Raw genomic sequence first — 25,024 nt, 5'->3', positions numbered from 1 at the left:
TTACTACAGGGTATCATATGTATTGAAAGAAACACTGATGTCAACAAATCCTAGAAAAGACATCTCTAGGTATATTAGTATTGGTAGTTTTTCAGAAAGCTCACCATATTGTTAAATTTTCAGAACACAAAGCAAGATTTCTCTTTTTCTTCCTGTCCCATGAGATAAATAAATGCACAGGTACCTTTTCTCTCATCTTCCTCATACACTGTTACTGAACTTCAGCACTTTAGAAGTCTTAACTTCTTCACCCTTTATCCACATATTTTCTTTGGCACAATGGACCAGTATTGTACCTTTAGGTACAAATCCCATTAGATCTATGAATTTACAAAAAATGACTCAAGTACCATGTCAATCAAAATCACTTATATTTTTCATGATTCTCTTCTTGATCACTGTTCAAAAGCATGTTACTCTACTTCATAGAGCTTGTAGGTATTCTTTCTTTTTATAAGACAAGGAATTTGCCATTACTTTCCCAGGATCATTTGTATGACTAGTAAAAAAATAAAAATCTCCAGTTCATCTTACAGTACCTCCCAAGCTTCTTGTTCGCCTGTGACAACAAAAGATCTTTCTTATGATGCTCTTCAGTATTCTTGACATCTACCATAAAATGTTGGTTATGTGTTTGGTTTGTCAAAGGGAATCAACCACTTCTTAGCAGTATGACTAAACTATTAGTTTAATAGAATCTTCAGATATTTCATGGGTTTTTTCTATATGCCTATCAAATAAATCATTTACCAATGCTCTGGGATGTGGTGAAGAGTGTACTGCAATAATGCAATATAATATATGGCTTGATGGAAAAATATGCTACTTTGTCTCCCTCCTTTGTCTTTTGAGACCACAGGGTACTGAGCCCATGCAGATGTCATGTACCAAACTGACAGAGCTTCACTGAAGCCCTTCTTTTTTAGGAAGTGCTCTGAGCATCAACTCACCTCTTGGGGGAAACATCATCCTTGTGTCTTCAATCTCTTTTCCCCAAAGTTGCACATACAGAAGACATACAAAACATGATGCCCTCCTTCTTGACTGCATTATTAACAAGGATACTCCCTCTAATGTCCAAACTTTGTGACATAGTTCATTCAGCCTATTTTAAAAAAGATCTTGGCCTCATGAAAAGATGCAGGATTTTGTTTCTCTCTGAGAAGAGTACCAAAAACATGACACAGTGTAAGAGTTGGTAGAAAAAAAAGTTACTGGAAAAAGAGACTCTGTATGTCAGTGGAATACAGAAAGTAATGGGCATTATGGGAAGAAAAAATTTCCCTGTTTCCACTAGGGTACTGAGAAAAACGTTAATTATGAGAACATCCAGGGTAGCACCCAGTTATATTCACTGCTTTAAAAAAACCCACCTTATATAATATGGTGGCCCATTGAACTCAGTAGGAATTTTGCTATTGGTTTCAGTCACCTCTTTAATTTTTACTGTTTCGTGATCAAATTATCTTTCAGTCATTTTGTAAAAACACTGACTTATATTGAACTCCTTACTCCTTTGTTTCTCCCAGTGACTCATATATGTGATTTAGAATCCCTATGTGTGATGATCAGCCCACGAAATTTAATTCAAGAACATGAAATTCAGACTGTTTATCACTTGGCTGTCATTTTTTATTTCCTCTTGCTTCTTTCCCATATACTCTGCAGTCACACAGAGAAGCTTCCAAGCGTGTTATTGTGGAAGTTTTTATTTATTCTAATTACTCTCCTCCCTCCTTCTCAAGTTTTAGTACATGCCAGATTTTTTTTCCCTTGTTAGGATATCTTCCATCTTAATTTCAGTTCCATTTAATAAGTTTTGCAAGCTTAGAAATGATCAAGAGTTGTTTTGTCAGGAGGAGTTCCCACAGTGGGAGGACAGTTCACGCTTTTAAACAAAACATGCATTTTCTTTTTTCCTTTTCTTCCCACACATATTTTCCCCAATGTTTTTCTTATTATGTCAGCATGCTTTGGCCTCTCCACCCTTATCAGGAAAGACATATCGTACAACAGAAATTCAATGCAGTGATTGTAGAGTGCCGAAAAACATTTTGGCGTCATCTCTGTCAGTGTTGCAGAGTGAATTAGGTTTCCTCATATTCATATTTGAATGGTTAGACCAGGAGATATTTTGTCATTAATACCAGGGTTTCAAAGCCCCCTTATCTTCTGGCAAATGATAAACAATTTTTGTCACACTTAATGCCATGCATTTTTAACTAACTTCTTGTTTCTTCTGCTCTACACACAAGGGCCTAAATGTTCAAAGACCTCAGCACTACAAATGTGCATGTAGCCTTGCATTATTAATGCCTGGAACCTCCACGGAGCGGTCCAGAGGTCTTGAGACTTACACTCAACTAGAACCATCTTCCACACAAAGAATATTCTCTTTGTTGTGCTTTTAATTAAGAAAAAGCATAAAACCAAAATGTACCAACACATCTTTATCTCTAATTTGATGTCAAAGGCCTAACAGGCAGATATTCTAAATACCCAGGGAGTTCCTCATGACTTCTCAAAACTGTGCTGTAGACGTTTTATGTAACATAAGAATGTACAGCAGAGGGGAAACAGAACAAGTAACGTTAACCTCACACTTCTCTTCCACAAAACCTAATAAATAAATTTGCCTTTCTAATTTAGATTAATTTGTGATAACTGCACTGAGTACTGTGCCATTCTTCCACCCTCTCTTCCACAGCATGTTGTAAACTGTCAAAGTTAGAGAGCAATACAAACTGAATGTCTGCAGAACCTAAGCATTCTTTCTGGAGCCTCTCAGAGTTCAGATCTGGTTGCCTGTACGAAAAAGTCTTATGTTAGAAAATCACTATTCCTTCCTATTATATTATTCTAAAATACTTTTTAAAGTAGTACACTAATAAGGAGTCCAATACAGTAAACAAGTGAAATCAGTAGTTTATATGCTTAATCATTGACTTATGCTACAGATGGAAGTGAGAGGACAAAATCAATTGAGTATTCCGGCTCTAAGTTTAAAAACATGCCTTATAAGTTTTCACAGACCTCTTTATGTGTGCATAGTTTTTCCACACACATATGTGCAGACATTGCTAAGGTACTTAATCAAGATGGATCTATGGCAGTTTATGCTACCTGAATATCTGTCCTAACAAATTACCTTTAATAACAAATTACTTTTAATAACAAATTGCTTTTAATAACTTTACATGACTTGCTGGCTGTGATTTTTTTCTCATCCTTCTCCATCTCTCCAACTTATAAATGCTTGTAAATATGAGCCCTCCCAAAAAACACAGCACAGCTTTAGAATTTCTCTCTCAATTAAACTTAGTTCTCCACATAGCCATTTTATATGTAACACAGTCACATATACATACCTATGGGAAAAGGGTTTGTCTTCTAGAATCACAGTTTTTCTCTTTCTTTTTTTCCTGTTCTGTGAGAATGGCAAAAAGGAGCAAAACTGTAACTGAATCATTTTCACAACCCAGTCAGTTGCAAAATTGCCTCTCAGAAAATAAATCACCATGCCCCAGAATTTAACCAAAAGGTGGCAGCCTTCCATCCCACTATCTCTGTGCTTTGTATGGACAGTTCTCTAGAACTGCTCATAAGGAAAACTAAGAACTTTTAAACTACTTTACCTAGCTTGATAGAAACCATTCTGCTTGCTTAATCCAAGGAGGTTTTCAGAATTAAACATGTCTGTGAAATGACATGATGCTTTGTAGTTCAGGATGTCTATCTTTGCTTGTTGAAATTCTGTCAGAAGAAGGCTTTGCCTGAGAAAGACCACACTAACTTTTAAAAGATCTGACCTGGTAACAAAAGAAAAAAAATATTTCCAGAGCTGAAATACATCTATTATTAGATAATAAAATGTATTTCCCAAAAGAACATGAAATGTTTTCCGTGGAGAATGTGTATCAGATTCTGAATTAATATCATTGTTACCAAAAATAAAAAGAAAGACAAGGGTCAACAATAACTATAGATTGCACTGTTTTTAGTAGCTGTAAGTATGCTCTCTGTAAATATATACCAGCTACAATCTTCTCTCTCAAAACACTCTTTTACTCCCTTAACAGCTGTCTAAACCAAATACAAAATTTCATATTACCTAATACTTGAAATATAAAAATCACTGTCAGATAAAACAAGGACTGCATACAAGGAGGAGTCACATTTTTTTGTAGAGCAATGGTATAGGAATATTAATGTGAGATGAAACTTTAACTGGTCTCATCTTTCACAGATGCCCTTTAAGGGGAACATCTTGACATTTTCTAGCCCTTCCAATTTCACTGCCTTCCACACTGCTGCTTTTTGGGGAGTTACTATGCACAAAGTTAACAGAGCTGCCTGCACCTGCCCATTTCCACATGTGTGCTACAGCAGGCACCCCAAGATCCCCTGGTGCCCCCAAGGATAGGTCAATATGTCAGAAAAAGCCCATTGTTGCATGATAATCATAAAATGAAGATGTGTTTGTCAATGGGAAGGGTAAGAATTGTATTATAAATCAAATGTGGATCATCATAAATTACAATATCATTTGGCAGAAAGGCAGAAAAAGAGCTCACTCTCTGAGCAGCTTACAAGGGGATTACTCTGGCACAAGTGCTTGTCAGGAAAGGCTTGGCACTACTAGTGCTCTTACGTTACTCCTTTAGTGAGTCCTGCAGTGGGAACAGCTGTTAAAAGGATCTATATAGTGGACTCTGTTATATATAGTATGTCTATTAACTTGAATAACATCGATATTTTTGTTAACTCCTGGCTTCATTCTGCATTGCTGCATAAATCTCATACAATTGATAGGAGGCATGGACAAACCCCAACACTAATGATGCTGCAGATTCAGTAGACCCCATGCAGAGGATAAGGAAATGAAGATTATGGATTTTCCTAGAAAACATAATTAATGCTTATTGCCCTGAAGTATCCACTAGGGTTATATTTTTTTTTAATAATGAATGCTGTATCATAGAAGCAAATGAATATTAAATACTAAAAGGGATCATTAATTTTTAACATTACTACAAATTCAAGTTCATCTAATAAAACATACCACAGTTTCTAAAGGCACATTCACCCTTTAAAAGTGTCCTTTCTAAAGGGCATTTTAATATTGCTCCTAAAATTTTGGTTGTCTGTTAATTAATCTAGTCTGGAATTCAGTTGGGTACTCAAATCTTTGTCCACTAATCTAATGTAATATTTACATTGGGCCAAATTCTGGTCCCAGTGAGGTCATTGTGCTGCTATTAGCTTCTCTGAAAAAAAGTTCAGTATCTACACCATTTGTTTAAAATTTGTATTTTATGATTTGTAGCTTTATACTGCCCACACAGAAATTGAATTGTCATAGAATGAAGAGGGGCGTGTAGGTCACATGGGCTGAGGGATACACAAATTTATTGGGTAAAATACATTTTCAGCAGTAAACTACTCTTGTCCATAGGCTTAATTATTGGCAAAGTTCATTTGGTTTGAAAAAAGAATATATATGAGGGGGAAAATCCCCCCATTAGAAGTTAGATTCAGAAATCCTTTGGAATAAGAGTATACAGTTCTTACCTCAGTACTCCATGACAATCACAAAGCATATTCTGTTATCCTTTCACAGATTTGTGTATCTGTGATGCTAATAACTAAATATTCTACTGTAGGAATAGTTTTCTAAAAAAAATTTATTTATCAGACCACTGAACTAGAAAATAATCAGTCATAACTAAACTTTAAAACGAGCAATTGAAAAGGTAGTCTTTGAGCTTATACTGTATATGAGCTCAGAAACAGATTGAATTATCTTAAATGTTCACTTATAGGGCATAATCTTTGACTTGAACAAATTTTCTTCCTATGGTGTCATCCTCAAAGCCATCTGCTTTACTGAATAATTTCCATCGCTGGTAAATACATAGTGTAGACCTCTGTAGCCTGTGGATAAAGTTTTACTAACTGCTATGGTATTGTTTTATCCTTATGGTTTTCTTTATACAATTTTTTTATTCTAACAGTACCTATAGCAATAATCACTTCACTCCATTTACATTCATTTCCAGTTAGTATTCTGTTATTTGTAGAAACTTGCTTCCAGGCAAAATTTATCTTCTAGAAAACAAAATTATTCTAAAGAACAAAAATACACAGTCAATACACTTATTTGGCTTTTCTGTGACTAGAAAGAAAGACAACAAACAGGAAATTTGCAGTGTATGGGATAATAAAGGAGAAGATCTTCTAAAGCCCAAAGGGCAGGTTAGTCTCCCTGGCTCACAAAAATATTAATTTATTATCTCAAATTTTAGACTCCAGTTCTGCAAAGCCATATACATTACTCAACCCCTTTAGGTAGACCCAATAAAAACCAGTTCTTGTAAGCTGTTTAGGTGAATAAGCACAAGAAGAATATGCAATAACAGAAATAAATTCATAGAAATATCTTCCCTAATGACTTATAAATTTATCCTCACACACAGGGTGAACCTGGAGAAGCTGGTAATCCTGGACCTCCTGGAGAATCCGGAACATCTGTGAGTACTTTTATTTGTATTATCATTAGCCTTTATTATGGTGAACTAAGGTATCTGGTAGAGCTTACTTTAGAAAGCATTTAATCAGATTACTTGTGTATTTGTGTATGATTTCTTTGAATTTTCAGTGAAGAACTTACACCTTTAAATGCAATTTGTTTCCATATAATAATAGACACAGCTAGAGGATGAGGCTGAAATCCTCCTAAAAGAGTACTTATTTTTATTTCCAAAAGTTTTAACTTAAGCTTGCATGTTTTTCTCTCTGAAAACAGTTCATTGATCTAAACTGGGTGCAGAAGTTGGCACATGACCTGAGATTTACAGGTTTTCCAGTCTGAGGCTGAGGTTCTATTTTCCTATTCACATGCCAGTGTTTATGGAGGAGTAACATTGCCCTGCTCTGAAAAACAGTTTTGCCATTGTGATCCTTTTTTTTTTAACCATTCAATTTCCTGATGACATTTTTTGTGTTCATGTTTTCTACAGGGTCCAAAAGGTGAAAGAGGAGAAAAAGGTGAAGCTGGTCCACCCGGAGCAGCTGGACCACCAGGTGCTAAAGGACCTCCAGGTGATGATGGGCCTAAGGGTAACCCAGTAAGTGAGCTTAATAATTTTAACACAACACACTGTGAAGCTTTACTGAAGTTGTGCTACATACAGAACTGCATATAATTTTCTACAATTGCACTAAAATCATTATATGTTTCATAAAATATTTTGATGAGTGCTACCTGCTTGTTAATGGATGACACTTCCCTTGGGTTTTTTCTTGATTTATCTAGGGCCCAGTTGGTTTTCCTGGAGACCCTGGTCCCCCTGGGGAACCTGGTCCAGCTGTAAGTATGCCTTAAAAACAGTTTTAGGCCCTAGTCTTGGTTTGCATTAAATTCTAGTTGATCCTGACTCTTTCTTGTCTGAAGATGACTTCTGGACTGTAAAATCCACTGCTTCTCTGTTCACATATTTCTTAAAGCTTAAAAACGTTTAGAAATCTTTAAAAAGTTTTGAAAACTAGCGTCCTCAGGAAAATGCTCTGTAGAGAAATAGTGCTCTTATAACCATATATGAAACTAAGTGACTTAAATTAGCTGAATTTTTAATTTTGCTTATTTTCCTATGAATCCTGTAGGGTCAGGATGGTGTTGGTGGAGAGAAGGGTGAAGATGGTGATCCTGGTCAACCTGTGAGTTGTTTCTGTCATTTTATGTCACCTGCATATTCTCTCCGACACTAAGAAAGTATCTTTTGCCAAATCAGTGGTTTCTATAGATTCACACTCTTGAAAACATTTTCAAAGTGGATGCTTCTTCTGTTATACTGAAAAATAACTATTTCCTTGTAGAGATAGAACTGCCCATGTTATAGTAACACAGCTGAGCAAGAGCTCAATTTCTTTTTGAAGTAGGAATAAATGATGTGTTAAGAATTTGTGCTGGAGCTACTGAAGAACACTAAAAATAGAGCAACTCTGACCATAAGAAAGGAATGCTGCAGCCAAATAATCTTCATTAGCTGATGTGATGAAATGAAGCAAAGATCTAGCAATACCCATATTAAGCCTCAAAGCTCTTCTATTTCTGTAGATTCCCATATAAAATATCATTAGTTGTTTGTTTTTTTTATTGCAAAGAGATAGGGTTTCCATTTTGGAAAGTCTCTCTCTGCCTCCGAAAGTTCTGATTATCAGACAATTATTCCATGCAGTACAGTTTGAAAATAAAAAATGCTAGTGCATTGAATATATGGTTGGATGACTGGGGGTTATGAGCTGGGGGTTACCTGCAAACTTCAGGTAGTATCTGTATGTCTTACTTTACAGTAACATTTTTCAAGAGAAAGCCACCCATGTCTAACTCACAGATGTTAGTGAAAAATTTTAGCAAAAGTAACACTCCCAGCACCTCAGAAAGCAAGAAACTTGTTAGTGGAGCTTGGCACTTGGCTCAGACCGTGTGTTAGTTCTGTGCAGCCACTTTCTGGTCTGCAACATTTTGTTGCAAACAGGAAGAGAAAAAAATAATGATTGCATTTTGTACAGTAACAAAAGATGTTAAAAATGTCAAAAGACCACCCTAAGTAAGGGTTTGTTTAATACTTCTGTGTGTGTGTGTGTTTATGGTACTTATTTTCTGCCCACTAAAAGGGGATGACATATGACAGATGTCTGCTGCATTTAATAAAGATAAGAACTTCATCCTTTATTACCACTGAGCTTATAATTTTCTTTGGCAGGGTCCACCAGGTCCTTCAGGTGAAGCTGGCCCACCTGGTCCACCAGGAAAAAGAGTAAGTAATATCTCATGTTCTCTTGTTCATGTCTTGTTCTGAGACATATTCCAGAGGATTCCACCTACTTGTTCTCTATATTGCGGCACTCATATATTATGTTTGATGTTTCTTTTAAGAAACGTAATGGGAGAAATGAAAAAATAGAAACAGCAGAGAAAACTCTTTAACACAGTTCACATGGCACATGGGAACCAAAATACACAGGGTAGAATGTATTTCTTACCTATAAAGGCTCTTTTCACCCAAGTGAATTCAGGGTCTGCTGAATTAGTCTAAATAACAGAAGTGAGTGATTATGGCAGTAATAAAAGACTTCATCTTTAGGCACATGACTGCTATCAGAGAGCAGGAAGAAAGTGTCTGTGTTGGTGTCTTTAGCCTCTGAAATAAAATAATTTCAGTGCAGCTTTTTGGCAAAACTGTGTCATCCTCTCTGCACACAAAATTAGCAAGCAGACATTTTGATAACTTATGAAGCTATTCCATTATTTCTAAAGTCTTTGAAGCTTCGCAGGCTTTACAAATATAGCTAATCAAAACCAGTAAATAATGTTACACTTACAGAACTGTAGTAGATGCATCAACCTTTAGGTCTGCTTCAGAGAGCAATTAGAGCAGTTTTTACTTTAAAAACCAGGAGAAGTGGCATCATTAAATGTAAGCTGAGAGTTATTTAACAAAATATGTTAAATGGCTCCATTTAATGGGCTTGAGTGAACTGACATTCCTAATTAGTTTTATCTATTTTACACAATAATCTATTTGCTCCACCAACTTGCAGAATATTTATAATACTGTAGATGATTATGGCAGCATTAGCAACCTTATCACTAGAACTGAAATATGGCTTGACTGAATATTAGCACTTAGTATGTTTGTTTGACATCAAATTAGAACTTCCTACTTTATTATATAGAAAGGCAGTACCTCATTCCTAACAGATGGGCTATATTCCATCTGATTGTACCTAGATAAAAAAACACTTTAGAAACACAAATTCCATGTTACCTGTGGTTTGACACATTTCCAGTTCAGGGAGAATGTATGGCTAAATATTGCCAAGTAGTCCCATTTCTGAATTCTGAAGAAAACATTGTGTAGAATCAGATTCTTGAGTACCAGAATGTTGCAAGCTTATAGAGAATCTGTATTATATTGATATTACACTAGAATGGAATAGTGAAAAGACTGAAAGCTTCATACTTTGCTGGAAAAATGAACAGGAGAAACGCTTTTCATTAGTTTTCATCAATTTTATGGTAGAATCAATGTCAACAAAAAGTACTACACTTGTCCTTTCATTTGGACTAAGAAGGACAAACCATTTCAGTAGTAATATTGCTATCTGTGGAGGTACAGCTCTGGCTATACTACTAGAAAGCAACATTCCACACCATTTTGTTTTTCTGTCTCTGAAACAAGCTGGCAGAACTCAGAATTCATACTTTTTATTTAAAGTCTCTTGAAATCCTCAACTGTAGAGTCTCCTTATTTATTTTGTTACTCAGCTTTATTACCCTCTTCCATTCTATTTTGGAACTGACCTGAACTCAGTTTTACTGCCTGGTCTTCTGAAATTGTGGTTATTACTAGTTTTGAGCAATCTCTGTTTGGTATTGCCAGTTACAAAGAGGTTTCTGGGAATCAAATTCTAGTGAAAGACATGGACATAAATAGTTTCTCCATTGCATCTAAGAGATTTCAGCTACAGATACATACTTACAGTAATATTCAACTATCAAGTGAAGACCAAGAATAAACTATTTTGCCTAATTATTGACGGATAACAGTAATAGGATTACTAGCAGTTGGTGTGTTAAGCAAATACCAAAACTGTTTTACTGTGGTGCCCTAAAAGCTTTGACAATCAGTACCTTGCAGACTGAGTGAGGCTCTCATGGACAAGCAGTATGGTGAGTTACTTTTAAGAAATGCTACCTAGGAAGTTCACATCAGAACAATAGGCCTGTTCCAGATTCCTTCTTTGAAGAATTAAAATGGACTGGCATGCTACTGACCACTTAGTTCTAAACCAGATTAAAAGATTAAATCTATGGATGAAACAAAAGTGGATAGATCATTAGAGCATCCCCAAAATTGGTACCTTAATTAACATATTACTTTTCAGATGTAACACTTGCTCTTCCAAAACTGTTTCCACCACTGCTTTTCAGAAAAACTCCTACTACTTTTGTAAGGGAGAGAAGAGTGCATCCTCAAAACAAAGTCCTATATTCAGATGATTTAAATAGGAATATACTTATAGGTCAAAAATATAATCTACAAAGGGCAAACTTTGTGACATAGTCATTGATAAAATCTTTCCAAATGATTTTTAAAAACCTTTCATTAAATAATATTTAATATTTTACAGATTCTGACTTTGTAAGTGACCTGTGCATGTACCAGACCAGATAAATGCATGCTCAGAAGGGTTTATACACCTGTGTAATTAAGGTGCAAGTAATTGTAGTAATTGTGCCTGCTTATCTAGAACTGTAGATCTAAAGACTGAACCACTCTACAGTTATGTTGTTACTATTATTTTCTGAAACTCAATTCCTTGCTCTTACTTTTGGGACTTCTTATTTTGCTGTACAGTACTGGATAACATCTCTAGTTTGAATTCATTGATTTCTAGCTGACAAATGTTAAAAACAGCATGAGGAAAAGACCCCATCAGACAACATTCATCCTTAACATATGCAATCAATAAAAATCAACAAGGGCTTATGTTCCTCTCAGCCTTTCAGTGTGCTGGGCTCTTGAGTTGTGTCTGCTGTTTGGCTGCTTTCTTTATTAGAGACAATTAAATGTTTAGGTCACATAACATAAAGCTTCATATATCAATCTAAAAATATCAGAATTTAAAGTGAAAGACTAAGATATATTTTTGTTCTTAACTGGAGGGCATACTGTCTGCTTTCATTAAAAGAAGAGATGTCAATAATGCAGCAAAACCAGTCTCTAAATTTCAAGAAGAAAAGTTTATTTGGTTCATTGCCTTTATGTACAATGTCGAATAACTTAAGAAAAAATAAAGTGTTTCTGTGAAGGAGAATTTTTTCCATTTTGGCTAAAGCATCATGCTGCCTCAGCAGGGTGTACTCAACACTCAAAAATTAAGCTAATTTTCTCTCTTGATTGCAAATGCACAGAACACCTAACAATATGCCAGGTTCTTATCTCAACAGGCTGAGGAAATGTAATGGTTTTCTATGTTGGAAATCATGGTTTAAGTCAAATGACAGACAGCTATAAACAACAATTTAAATTATTTTAATGAAATATGGAAGAGCAGACAAAAATGTTTAATAGGTTCACATAACAAAAATTGCAAACAAGTTTGTTTCTGCATGACTGTTTTTGTCTTCTTGGCTCTGCATAAAATGTATCAGGCAATATGTCCAAAATTACAGTGCAGTGATCCTGAAAATAACCATGGTAGCTGGGGTGATGAGGGTGGGCAGTCATGCATTAATGTAAAATTACTGTTATTGAAATCTTTTCTGTCAGTTAAAATTTACCAGACACTCCAACACCTCCAGTGTAGGAAGGTAAGATAAATAATAATTAGCAGTGTCTCTCTCTGTCTGTGGAAGCCCCATCCTTGCCAGGCCAGCAATCCCAGCCTGTTGGAAGAGCAGTTCCTTCAGCAGCTTCGCACTGGGAGCAGCGTTGGCACTGTTTGACAAAGAACACCCCCCTTTGTTTAGCACTCATCATTTTTTCTATTTGTAATTTAGATATCACACTGGTTTTAGCCCTGATAATTAATTCATGCTGCAGCTGCATTTCTAGATTATGCAGAGACCATATTTCTCAAATACAAACTACCACACTCAACCCTTTCCAGGCTCTTAGGCAGGGTAGATTATAATCCATACAGGAACTTCTGTGCAAGGAATTTTCAAGCAGTGAAGACAATGGGCATGTAAATTATATCATGTAAGAAAACAAAGTCATTTTTCTAAAATGTTTCTGAGTTAATTTAGGGTATCTCTTGATTTTTTTAGTTATCATAGCAAACTGCAATCCACCAAACGAATTACAACATACACAAAGGGGCATATGCATCAGACACTATTATTTATTATTTATTATTGGAACAGCAGTGATTTAAATTATTCTTCCTGTTTTAAAGAGTCAACATTTGGACCACACTGCCCAAGGCTTTTTAGCTTCTATGTATTTTGAAGAGACGAAACTAAGTCATTTACCACACACAGCTCTTGAAAATACCCAAAGAGAAAAACCTGTTGATACCCACAACAAATGGTCAAAGTCCACTGTGGGTAATCCAGCTCATGTTGTACTACCTTTGATGTAAAGCCTGGACTATCTCTGTTGGCCAAAAGGTTCACACAGTGCTGCAGATGTTCAGTTCCACCCTGGAGAAAGCTTAATTTCAGAAGCAAATGAATGATCTTAATATACTTCTATGTACATAGTTGTAAAATGAATATAAATTTCCAGGAATTAAAATTGGTGGAGTTGCTCGAGGTATGTGACAGTAGTAGTGGACAGTGATATATCAGGCTATAAAAAGTTGGGCTAGATTCAGCTCTAGTATAAAAACTTGCTATTAGGTCAAATGCTGGTCTCAGTCCCTGAGCTCACAAAGGATACAGGTAGATGCTTGACTGGAAGTACAGGTTTTATCTGTGAAATTAAGAATGTTCTGGTGCTTTACTTTTAGGGGGCCTGCATTGGTTTTCTGTATGTTGTTACGAAGTAAAAAGCAGTAAATAAATGGAAGTGATTGAATTTTTCTTCTTGTTGGTCCTTAAAACTTTTTTTTTAATTTCTACATAACAAACTGCTTGTTGCATTAATGAACAGATTGAGTCTTAGGATTTATAGAACTAGCTACTTGTAATGAAGACATTTCCCAGGCTAAAAATTAACCTTGTAGGAGAACAGTTGGTCCATTATCTTGAGTGCATCTTTTCTAAACTAAGTATATATAAGAGAACCATTTTCAGAAGAGTACATTAGATCCTAGACACTGCTTCTGTTCATGACTGAAGCTATGAATATTAATTACCTGACCTAAAAATCAGCCCTTGATGTTTTGGAGGAGAAAAAGGTCTTTTTATTTTTCACTTTCATATTTAGTGGATTTTTGGCTGTCCAAATGTAGTTAGGCTGCTTACTGAGCCCATCCCTGATTTAGAGAATAAAGAAGTACTTGTCATTCTGTGCACTACAGAATGACAGGCCCTTTTGGAATCAGTGGATAAACTACAGCAAATAGATAGAAGTCAATGCAAAGCAAGTTTAAAACTGTTATTGTATGTATAAATTTGTATTGTTCACTTCCATTTATATCCTGTTTTAATTTTTTTTCCAAGCTATTTCTTTGGTTTGAACCTCATCATGTCAGATGTGTTAGGCAATGCATATTCTTTCAGATATTCTAAAAACCCAGGAAATTTTACCAGGGAAAAAGAGCTGCTAGGACAGATTGGTATTTTTTTATCCTATGAATAAAATGTCAAGAAAGAAACTTAATGTTGTTTTGTAAGTTTATTAATATAATGGAAATTACACTTCCAGATTTTTTCACTGGTTATATTTGAATAAACTAAGATTATGAGCTTAGTGTCCATATTTTACAGGGACCTCCTGGAGCAACTGGTGCTGAAGGCAGACAAGGTGAAAAAGGTGCAAAGGTAATCACTGAAGATTTTTTTAGAAGCATGGAAATATAAACTATTTATAAATTAAAAGTAAATTGCTTATCACGCAGTGAGTGCACAACTTATCAAAGTAATAATAGCTAAACTGTGAAATCCAAATGAAGACCCAGAATTAGTAGCAATACACAATGGAGTGGAGTCTCCCCTGTGCAGGCCCAACGTAGCTCACCCTTGTAAAAGGCAAGATGAATGTGCTTTGCTGGCACCACATCTTTATATGAAGGAATTACAGGGAATTGTCCTGTGCAGAACGCTGGTTTGGCTTTTAACAGAGCAAGGAAACTCTGCTCTGACTTTGCATCTTGTCTATCCCTGCAGCGCCAAGCTGCCTCTCCCTCTCTGACCCATTATGTTTTTTCTAGGGTGAACCTGGTGCGGAAGGGGCTCCTGGTAAAACTGGTCCAGTTGGTCCACAGGGACCTGCTGGGAAACCTGGCCCAGAGGGTCTCCGGGGCATTCCTGGCCCTGTGGTAAGTAATGGGAACACATAATAATATTTTAAATATCTCATTTCTTCTGTATACTCTGGTAAAGCAAACTTTTTGTTTTTTCTAGGGAGAACAAGGCCTACCTGGAGCACCAGGTCAGGATGGCCCTCCTGGACCTCTGGTGAGTTCCCTTCCTTTCAGGGCCAGAACAGAAAAAGCACTTAACCTATAAGCAAAGAGTTTCAGAACATATAGTTTTATGCCCCCCACACCATAAAGATTTTTTCCAATGAACAGTGATCTGGTACATAGATATATGCATTGATAACTTCTGTATATATAATTATAGATGATATTACAATGGCACCTACATTTAATTTCATTTTTCTCTGTCCTTTAGAAAACAATAATGAGCAAATAATGCAATGATGAAGCTTTACATTACATCTCTTTGTTGCCCTTTGTTTTAACATTCTAATTTTGTCTAAAGTCTCATGGATAACATATTGTTTATACATTCTCATATTGGGAACAATATGAGAAGCTGAAAGGAAAAGGATTCCTTGTGCATCTTCTCTCTAAAGAGTTTATGATGGGACCACCACCACACTTTTTAAATTTTGTGGTTAGCTTACAGATAAAATGCATGGGGTACAAGTCAGGGAACTGAAAACTGATCTCCTCACTTACAATTCTGTGCTGAAATCTAAAAGCCAATGAACAATTATTCAGCAATAACAAGCATCCTTTTCCCACATGTCAGTCACTAGAAGCCTCCAAATACATCATCAAAAGATCTCTCTTCCAATATTTGAGAGCTTAAATATTCAATTCAAATCTGAAGCTGAGTATATTAATGAACTATATACTCCCAAATGCACAGACTTCCTGTCAGCTCAACAAGAACTTTTTTCCAATACACTGCTGCAACTCAATTTTGGATTTTAAGAAAGTAAAGTTTATATGTAAAAGATGCTGAGGTTAGGTCTCCCTCCTTCCCCTCCCATCCTCTGCAGCAGATTGCTATCAGAAGAATATGAAAGCTGATTTGCAGTAGAGCACAACACACTGCAGGTGAAAAGTCTGATTCTGTATTCCAAAAGCTTAAAAATTTTACATTTCTTTTATGAATTATGTATTTGCCTAGGCTTTTGCATCTGGTGATATCCTGAAGTGGAGATGGGAAGCATACGCAGTGAATAACATTTTGTACGTGAAGTGTTATGGCACTGCTGAAACCGTGCCAGGTTGAAAAGGTCACTTATTACTGCCATCCATATCAGAATTTCACAGATGTCCACTGCCACCAGGAGACTTGCAGTGAGGAGAGACTGACTTAGTCTAGCAGCTCTACACCTAATGTATACATGTTCAGGGTGAGATTAATAGCCCCTGAGAAATTAATGTCTCTTGCATATGCACTGCTTGGCCTGAATTTTTCACCCCACTCTGTACAAATTACTCAAAACCAGTACTGCCATTCTTATAAACATCTGAAGATTTCACAAATCAAGAATTTAGTTGGCCCTCGGCTTCACAGATTTCTAATCATACAACCCTTTATAGATTTCTAGTTATAAAGAAATTTAAATACCACAGTAGCATCAATTTGCCTTTTTAAACATATATTTCAACTTTATTTTGGGCTATAAATCACATTCCATCAATCACTACCATCAACCTATGTACTCTGATTAGATAAGTACATAACTGTTACAAAGCACATAAATGCACTTTGTTTTGCACTGCCTTTAATAATATTTCAAGAAAACATGATCTGTGCAGTATGTTAAAACTTATTTTAACATTACTTCCCTTGATTTATTTAGGGTCCACCTGGCTTGCCTGGACTGAAAGGAGATCCAGGTTCCAAAGGAGAGAAGGTATGCTTTAGCATTGTTTGTGCCTTGGTAATAGGAAGAAAAAGATTACTGCCTGTGTATTGAACACATGATCTGTCCTTGCAATGAAAATCCCAAAGATATTGATGTAAAGAGAACTGTCAGTTTTACAAGAACAAAGTAAGTAGAAATAACAAACACTGGAGATTTTTATTTTAAAACAACAAAATATATATATTTAAAAGCTATAGTACTTTCTTTCGAAATAATGTATTGAGACACCTGGGGTAGCATTTTCTAACAGAGTCACAAAAATTTATTGATTGCTTGTGAATCAGAGAAAAACTGTAGAGAAAGGGATATGAAAATGACTGTACTTTGTGAATTTCAGGGGTTTTTTATCTCCTTGGATCAGCTGTTTATACAGCTATATCACATGTGGAACAAATGTGCGACTCTATGATATGCTTATAGCATATAAATGTGAAAATTGGTATGAAATAGGTACAATTTTTCTGCATCAGTTTCACTAAGGACCATCTTGCACTTGGATCTTTCACTAAATAAGCAGTCACAACTTGCAAATAAAGTTTAAAAGACCATCTAACAACAACAAATATGCTTTTAGAATAATTCATTTTCAGGTTTATTGTTGTCAAGCAACAGTGATAACATGTGAAAGGTCTAATTTACGTGTCTGCAAAACACATTCTAATGTATATTGAGTTTTAACTATATTTTCTTCAATCTTGTTTAGGGACATCCTGGTTTGATTGGCCTGATTGGACCTCCAGGAGAACAGGGTGAAAAGGGTGATAGGGGTCTTCCTGGCCCACAGGGATCTCCTGGAGCCAAGGGTGATGCAGTGAGTACAACACATTTGTGTTTCCATTCAAGTTCCATACAAGCAAGGAGCACATACTCCAGGCTTTCTTTTGAAAGACAAAGTTATTATAAACATTTAACACCCAGAGTCTCCTGCCAGAGGTTAAAACTTTCTTAGGCATTGTTCAAACACAGTGAAATTAAACAGCTTAAAATGAGATTATAGAATGTTTGAGAAAATGGAAGGAAACACATACACCACATTATACACACATAACACAAGTTAGGGACAAGATAAAACTAGCAGCACCAATCTCATCAAGTTTATTAACTGCATGACTCAAAGTAGCTTCCTTTCTCCTTGTTATTAAGACACTGTGTAAAAAGTGAGCTTTCCAAACCAGTTTGAAGAGGAACACAGTTGTGACTGCAGTGTAAGAACAACTACAAGCAACTCAACTGTCAGATAATATTTTAAATTTGCAAACTCTTTTGGCCCCTAGCAAATGGCCTAAATCAAAACTCATCAGAGTTGAACATTTAGTTGGACTACCTTTTTCATAGGTATGCATTTTTAATCCACTGTAGTATGTAGGATACTTTAGTTCTGTGCTTATTCTCTTATTCATTTTTAGGGAATTTCTGGTCCTGCTGGTCCACTTGGACCCCCTGGTCCTCCTGGTTTACCTGTAAGTAATTTCATCCAGTCCTCCTGCTCAAAACACTTCCACATTGTGTGCAATAAACTCCAACTATAGTTCTATGTTCTTGTCCATAGGGTCCCCAGGGTCCAAAGGGTTCTAAAGGATCCAGCGTGAGTAATTCTCTTATTTTTTGTTCTTTTACTTAAGTTTTGTGTGTTATTTTTAAACATTGTGTAGCATGGCCAACACTGCATTTCTTTCGTTGCTTTATAGGGTCCTGCTGGTCAAAAGGGTGACAGTGGGTTACCTGGTCCACCTGGTCCTCCAGTAAGTAAGAATTCTTATCTTGGCATTACATTGACACAATCCCCCTGTTTTGACAAGGGTAAAACCCAGCATTTTTGAACTAAAATAATAATGATTGTTTGAAAATTAATTTTTCGAGAATCATTTTTCACAGATCCCCAGACACAGAAATACATGTCTGCACTGCGAAGTCCATTAGAAATGTGAAACAAACACCTCCCCAAATAAAACACCCAAAAACCCCCTATATGCCCCCTACAAACAAAAAACCCTCATGCAATAATTATTTAAGGTGTATATTGAAGCACAGAAAATAGAAGGATACTAGTTTCCCCTGCTGAAATTCTTCTGTTTCCACTATTTTTCGTATCATAATAACATAAAATGAAAAGAGTCCAAATCTGAATGAAGTGTTTCAATTTCTTGAAATTAAATATTGCTTCATAGACCCCAAGTGGAATTTTGAAGTTTTATCACAGGAAACATCCACAGTTTTCACAGACTATGTCTGTGCTCAAGGGAATTGTCAGGGATACAGAGGTAACTGCAAGTCAGTTCTACACAGTTATGTGCGGGCAACACACTCTTCCCCAAACAGCAATGTAGTGAGAAGAGTTTAGAGCACAGTGAGGGTTTGGCTTCTACAGTCTTTTTTTTTTTGCCAGTAAATCAAAACACACAGGTATAAATCTGAAGGAATTAAGAGAAATAAAGAAATAAACACTTTGAAGAAAGCCTATTCAAGGCATCTCCAAGCCACATTCTGTGGTCTTCCTCAGCTGAAAAACAAACAGAAAAGATAATCAGATCTGTTGCTTTCTACTCAGGGCCCTCCGGGTGAGGTAATCCAGCCACTGCCAATCCAGTCACCCAAGAAGACAAGAAGATCTCCTGATTATATGTTATCTGATGCTGGTGACAATATTCTGGATTATTCTGATGGCATGGAAGAGATCTTTGGTTCACTGAATTCGCTGAAGCAAGACATTGAGCACATGAAGTACCCAATGGGCACTCAGAATAACCCTGCCCGAACCTGCAAAGACTTGCAACTCTGTCACCCAGACTTCCCAGATGGTATGTTAATATTGCATGGCAGAGGAGACGAGGCTGAGCTTATGGTCTGCCAAGATACTTTGGCAGAATAATTAATTACTGGGAGATGGGTAATACAGTTGCTCAACAAATACAGTCTCGTTGAATCCATTTTTACAGGTACAAAATTTTAAAAAATGTAAGAGATGTTCTTTTGGTAAAAGCCAGAATTCTTGAAACACATAACCTGATCTGGTTTTAGGGTTAAAACTTTTTAAATAAAAAACAGTTGTTTTTTTGAAAGGTGGGCCTTACATTTCCAGGACAATCCAAGCAGGAGTGTGATGAAAGACTGATGCTGTTTAGATCAATGGAAAGTAAAATCACAAATGTCAGCATGCTGGGACAGCTAATTGCTTCTTTTAAAATTAATGGTAATTATTTTAGTAGCTGTATACTTTAGCTTAGCGTAATAATAAAAAACAGCATTGGTATCATAGAAGATTTATTATCAATTATAACTCTCAAAAATTTTACTATTCTTTTACCTTTAGAACAATAATTTGTTCTACTGCATCATCACTGTTTGTTCTATATCAGTCAGCAAAGGTTCTTTGATACTGCTTAATACTACCAAGTACTAGCATGATAAAATGCAAAGTAGTATGAACAAGACACAATGTTCTGAAGAACTATCTTGATTTTATTATGCTTTGTTCTTTTCTTCTTTTTTTTTTGTAACTGAGTTTACCCCTCTGAAAAGGTTTAAATGAAAGCCAGCCTTCACAGAATTTTCATCCTTTCATATATTTTTCAATTGCAATGGATATTTTTCCCAGTTCAAAACAATATTTTTCTGTTTTTAAATGGAAGGAAAAATGGATTTTGACAGTTTAATAATATTTTATTGCTTTCGTTCAAGATAGATAAGAACAGATGGTTGCCTTGAGGAGTAGTTAAGCAGTGTATGTGCTATATGAAAAGTACATATTTTACAATTCAGTACCCTCCATAATAGGGAATGGTTTTTATAGAACACAATCACCTTCTTCATTTACCAGTATTTGCTTCTTATTTGGAGCCTTCATATAAAAGTAATCTTATTTTGGTTAAAATAAAAGCAAATGTATTCATTAAAATACAAAATTCTCCAGGGACAAGACTTACAGATAGGAAAGACTGTTTTCAATAAATACAGCCTAAATCAACAGAATTTTTAAATCCCATAAATGCTTTGTCTATATTCTATATTCAGAAGACAGAACTGATTTGTCATTTCTCTTTGAAACCTCCACTATTTGTTTGAAACGGGATTAGACCTGTAGTGTCAGAAAATCAATGGCTGTCCTGCTTAGGAAATATCTGGAGATAAGAACCCACAACACAGAAATCATCATTATAATTAGAATAGTAGATTTTAAAAAGCAGTGACTTTTAATGGACCTTGGATGGACTGCACTCTCTTTCATGCCCAGCCTTCACTAGTTTCACTAGCACTGCATCTTCATAACCCAGGAGTGAAAAGGTCTTTGTGTGAGGTAAATCTCTCTCAGTGGAAGCTTTAGGTACTTGTGCCAGCTACAACCCCACCAAGCCCCAAAAGGGGCACACACCTTTTTATACAGATAACTATGCAAATTACTCCAGATTTTGCTCTCTCACCTAACCCATAGCTTATTTCTGCCTAAGGCTACCTCTGCTCTGTTTTGGAGAGTACTCTCACCACATGGACAAATTATCCTTCTAGCTGAAATACTGAAATGGCCAGATTTTTGAGACTTGCAATATATGTTCCACATATACTGTCATTCCTTCTCTAGACCGAGGTGTCTGTCTGCAGTTCCTTTCAAACCTCAGCAGTCTCCTGCAACAGAACCACAGTTTGAAGTCAAACTAGACAAAAACAAGAGAACCCAGATAAAAACAAACTTTGATCCTGGTGTTGTCTTTCATAAATGACAACAGCAACAGATCATAAGGCAGAAAAGGTTGCTTTCCTATTAGGATAAAATAACTTTGCTACACAGTTTGGAGAACCATTAGGTAGCAGTAAAGCCTAGTTCATCCAAATACCAATACTACTATATAAGGCAAATATTTTGTCATTTGTTTTAGGGGAATATTGGATTGATCCTAACCAGGGCTGTTCTGGAGACTCCTTTAAAGTATACTGCAATTTCACAGCAGGTGGGGAAACTTGCATCTACCCAGATAAGAAATCTGAAGGAGTAAGTACCAATCTGTGCTTTCAGGTGGCTGTTGACAGATCCTACTGTGCTGTTGCAATTTTAAACTAAACAGGATAATTACACTGTCACATTTTCATATATCTGTCTTTCTAATTACATTTTTAAATTTGCATACCTCTGAATGGAGTGGTAAAATGGTACATAGAGTTAACAAATACCATTTTCAGTCTTAGACAGGGAATCTATGCACCTGCTTGCTAACATTTCACTGCCTTTCAGAATGCAACACAGCTGAGCAGCCAGTTACTCAACATAATCTAGCATTTGTCACCTAAAAGCAAAACTCTTACTGTGTTTCTCTTGTGGGTTCATTTATAGCTATTCATTTATACCTATGCAAAGTAGATGTAAAACACTATGTATTAACACTGTCCTTACTCACTGTTACAGACTATATCAGAGGGAGCAGAAGGTATAGAGGAAGGCTTTCTAAAAGCTTGCCTAAATGAGAGAGATCTATCAGCAGCAACAGCAGTGAAAACTCTAATTTAGACTCTCTTCACAACAACAATTCATACCACCAGTTTACCTGAATCTTAACAGATTATAATGGTCTCCCTTAATTAGAACTAACTCTATAAGCTATCACCTTGAGTTCCTGGCAAAGTCACTAATTTGAAGGCATTCTATACAAGAAAAACATCCTATTTTAGAGCTTTAAAGTGACTGAGATTTCAGAAAGAACCATTGTTTATTATCTGGTGTGAAATTTGTCCCAAGTAATATAAAACCTTCATATCTGTTAATATATGTTTTAAATAATTCTGTCTCTGCTGTTGATTGCACAGGTTAGAATTTCATCATGGCCAAAGGAGAATCCAGGATCTTGGTTTAGTGAATTCAAGCGAGGCAAACTTGTAAGTTGTCACTGCAACATAACTGTATTCACAAATCAGGTGCACATTATCAGCGATCAGCAGATCCCAAGGAATTTTATAAATATTTAGATAATGAAAAGACCCCCCAGCCTTTTTGCCCTAAATATTACAGCAGTTATGTGGCCTCTTACCACTGGGACAACAGAAGCCTGCTTTGTGTTGTCCCACAGTGATCCCAGTGGTCACCTGCACACCCGATGGTGAGGATCTGCCTTCTGGCAGACCACACATCACCACTGAACCTTAGGAAAGCAGCTGGAGCACAGATCCCCCACCCCAGTGCAGTAACTGGAAATATACTGAGTATGAAAAGATGAGGCTGCAGGCTGACATGACTTTATGATTAACTAAAAACAGATTCCCAAAGAGATTCTGCTGTTTTACACTATAAGATAGGAGTAATTCCTGTCTTTCCAAATGGAATGAAGCTAAAATATGTGGTTCCTCGTCCTAAATATATTGCTACATTATGAAAATCTATTTACTGAGTCATAGCTGTATTGACCTTTAAAACTCCATAAAATGTTATATGTTAGTTAATTTTTTTTTTAAGAACAGCTATGTGGTTCTTTTTTGTCAACAATAATTTTAGTTCGCATTGTAACAAAAAAAAAAAAAAAAGATAAATATTCATCTAACTTCTTGAATTTTCCAGCTCTCCTATTTGGATGTTGAAGGCAATTCCATTAATATGGTCCAAATGACATTCCTTAAACTACTGAGTGCCTCTGCCAGACAGAATTTCACTTATAACTGTCACCAGTCTGTAGCTTGGCATGACGCCCCATCTGACAGCTATGACAAAGCACTGAGGTTCTTAGGATCGAACGATGAAGAAATGTCTTACGACAACAATCCTTACATCAAAGCTCTTCACGACGGCTGTGCAGTAAGTACATGCTCAAAGAGCCTTTACAAAACCAACCTGTCATTTAAAGTAGAAATCAGACAAATCTATTTTTCATAGCTTTCTTCTGAGAAAAGCTTTCTAAACCCTTTACTTTTCATATACTGACTTTTAGTAGATTTTTAACTACAGTACACTAGTCCCATATTTAATTTTCACATACGTACCGAAAAGAAATAACCATAAGCCAAACTACAGAAATGGAACAAACCTGGAATGGCCATCAAGGCATATGCAAACAGAATATTTAGTGAATACAGAAAAACATGTATTAAATAAGCCATATGTAGGTACCCAAACATAGTAAATTATTTTAATAGTTTGATATGTGACTTTGTATTTCCTTTCCTCATTTTGTGTAGTCAAAGCCAGGTGAAGTTTGTGGATTTTACTTTTCAAAATCCTCCTTTAGCTTTGCTAAAATCCCCAGAGGTATCCAAGCATGCATCAGCTCTCTGATCACCTCTCCATCAGGGTCTCTGTGGGCATAACAACTGTTACCACTTTTCAGAAACAGAATGATTTGTACTCAACACTTTGAAACAAAGACGTCAAAAGAGCAAGTGACAGTTGAAGCCTCATTAATTATTTTGGGGTTTGATGTGGGAGCATTTTGAAGGCAGTTTCTGAGAAGTCAGTGATACAGAATTAGAGACCTGAAAGTGCCACCTGGCTCTCAGACAGAGATGCAGCTTAGGAGGTGCAGAGTCTCTGCTCAGCAGTGAGAGTCTACTACAAAACTGCTTCATGTCAGCCTTTCTATATGCTTTGTATTTTTATTTCACTTTTGTTATCCACAGTGGGTGAATGCAGAGCTCCTGAGAGAGCTGAACGTTGTAACTCTGTAAACTGAGAACCCTCAGATCTGTCAACTTGGATGCTCATCTGAACTCCAGGACTCTGGCACAGCTGAAGGGTCTCAGCAAATACAAGAGACCATGTAAAGGAAGTGCAGTTCTGATAACTAACATGATGACTTGGCTGCATGACATAGAGGAGCTAGAGAGCTTTCTTTGGGCAGCAAGGATGTGCCTTCAAAGCTGGCTTCTAAGTCCATCAGTTGGCAGTCCTGTCAGACTACTACTTTCTTTCCTGTCCAAACAGCTGCTGTAATATTTTGTGAGACAGTTACACTCTTTCTCTTTCAGAACTAATTAATGATTTTTTCACAAGGAAGATGTGCACTGCTATGGGAATATTACTAGTTATTAAATAGTATAGACATGAACTGAGAATTCTTTAAGAAAGATGAAATGTCTTAGATTATTTTTCATTTATAGGTCTATTTTAATAAGTCAAAAAACTACTGCCTATTCTCCTTCTAAAATCAAAACATTTTAAAAATCGTAAGACAATTTATAAACTTTAGAGTTTGCAATATCTGCTG

The 25,024-nt window shown here is 36.1% G+C and overlaps 1 protein-coding gene and 1 long non-coding RNA gene across 5 annotated transcripts in view; one reads left to right on the top strand and one right to left on the bottom strand.

Moving 5' to 3' along the window:
- COL11A1 (collagen type XI alpha 1 chain) overlaps positions 1-25,024 on the top strand; it is a 133,819-nt gene that overhangs the window by 106,922 nt on the left and 1,873 nt on the right. For all 4 annotated transcript variants that reach the window (XM_051800312.1, XM_051800294.1, XM_051800304.1 and 1 more), the window contains 17 exons: positions 6,477-6,530; positions 7,020-7,127; positions 7,316-7,369; positions 7,663-7,716; positions 8,766-8,819; positions 14,444-14,497; positions 14,887-14,994; positions 15,080-15,133; positions 16,782-16,835; positions 17,551-17,658; positions 18,254-18,307; positions 18,397-18,432; positions 18,536-18,589; positions 19,396-19,645; positions 21,719-21,831; positions 22,641-22,709; positions 23,386-23,619. In XM_051800312.1, coding sequence (XP_051656272.1) covers positions 6,477-6,530; positions 7,020-7,127; positions 7,316-7,369; positions 7,663-7,716; positions 8,766-8,819; positions 14,444-14,497; positions 14,887-14,994; positions 15,080-15,133; positions 16,782-16,835; positions 17,551-17,658; positions 18,254-18,307; positions 18,397-18,432; positions 18,536-18,589; positions 19,396-19,645; positions 21,719-21,831; positions 22,641-22,709; positions 23,386-23,619 — 1,512 coding nt within the window. The remainder of the gene's footprint in view (positions 1-6,476; positions 6,531-7,019; positions 7,128-7,315; positions 7,370-7,662; positions 7,717-8,765; positions 8,820-14,443; positions 14,498-14,886; positions 14,995-15,079; positions 15,134-16,781; positions 16,836-17,550; positions 17,659-18,253; positions 18,308-18,396; positions 18,433-18,535; positions 18,590-19,395; positions 19,646-21,718; positions 21,832-22,640; positions 22,710-23,385; positions 23,620-25,024) is intronic.
- LOC127477049 (uncharacterized) overlaps positions 18,680-25,024 on the bottom strand; it is a 157,433-nt gene continuing 151,088 nt past the window's right edge. Inside the window, exon 6 of the long non-coding RNA XR_007906829.1 lies at positions 18,680-19,347. This is a non-coding gene — a long non-coding RNA (uncharacterized LOC127477049). The remainder of the gene's footprint in view (positions 19,348-25,024) is intronic.

This window comes from Manacus candei, unplaced genomic scaffold (assembly GCF_025592945.1).
Source record: "Manacus candei isolate 608988 ecotype Guabito, Panama unplaced genomic scaffold, ASM2559294v1 h1tg000005l, whole genome shotgun sequence".
NCBI classification, from domain to species: Eukaryota; Metazoa; Chordata; class Aves; order Passeriformes; family Pipridae; genus Manacus; species Manacus candei.
Note: the sequence above shows the minus strand (reverse complement) of the source record. Positions and strands in the feature narration are given on the sequence as shown.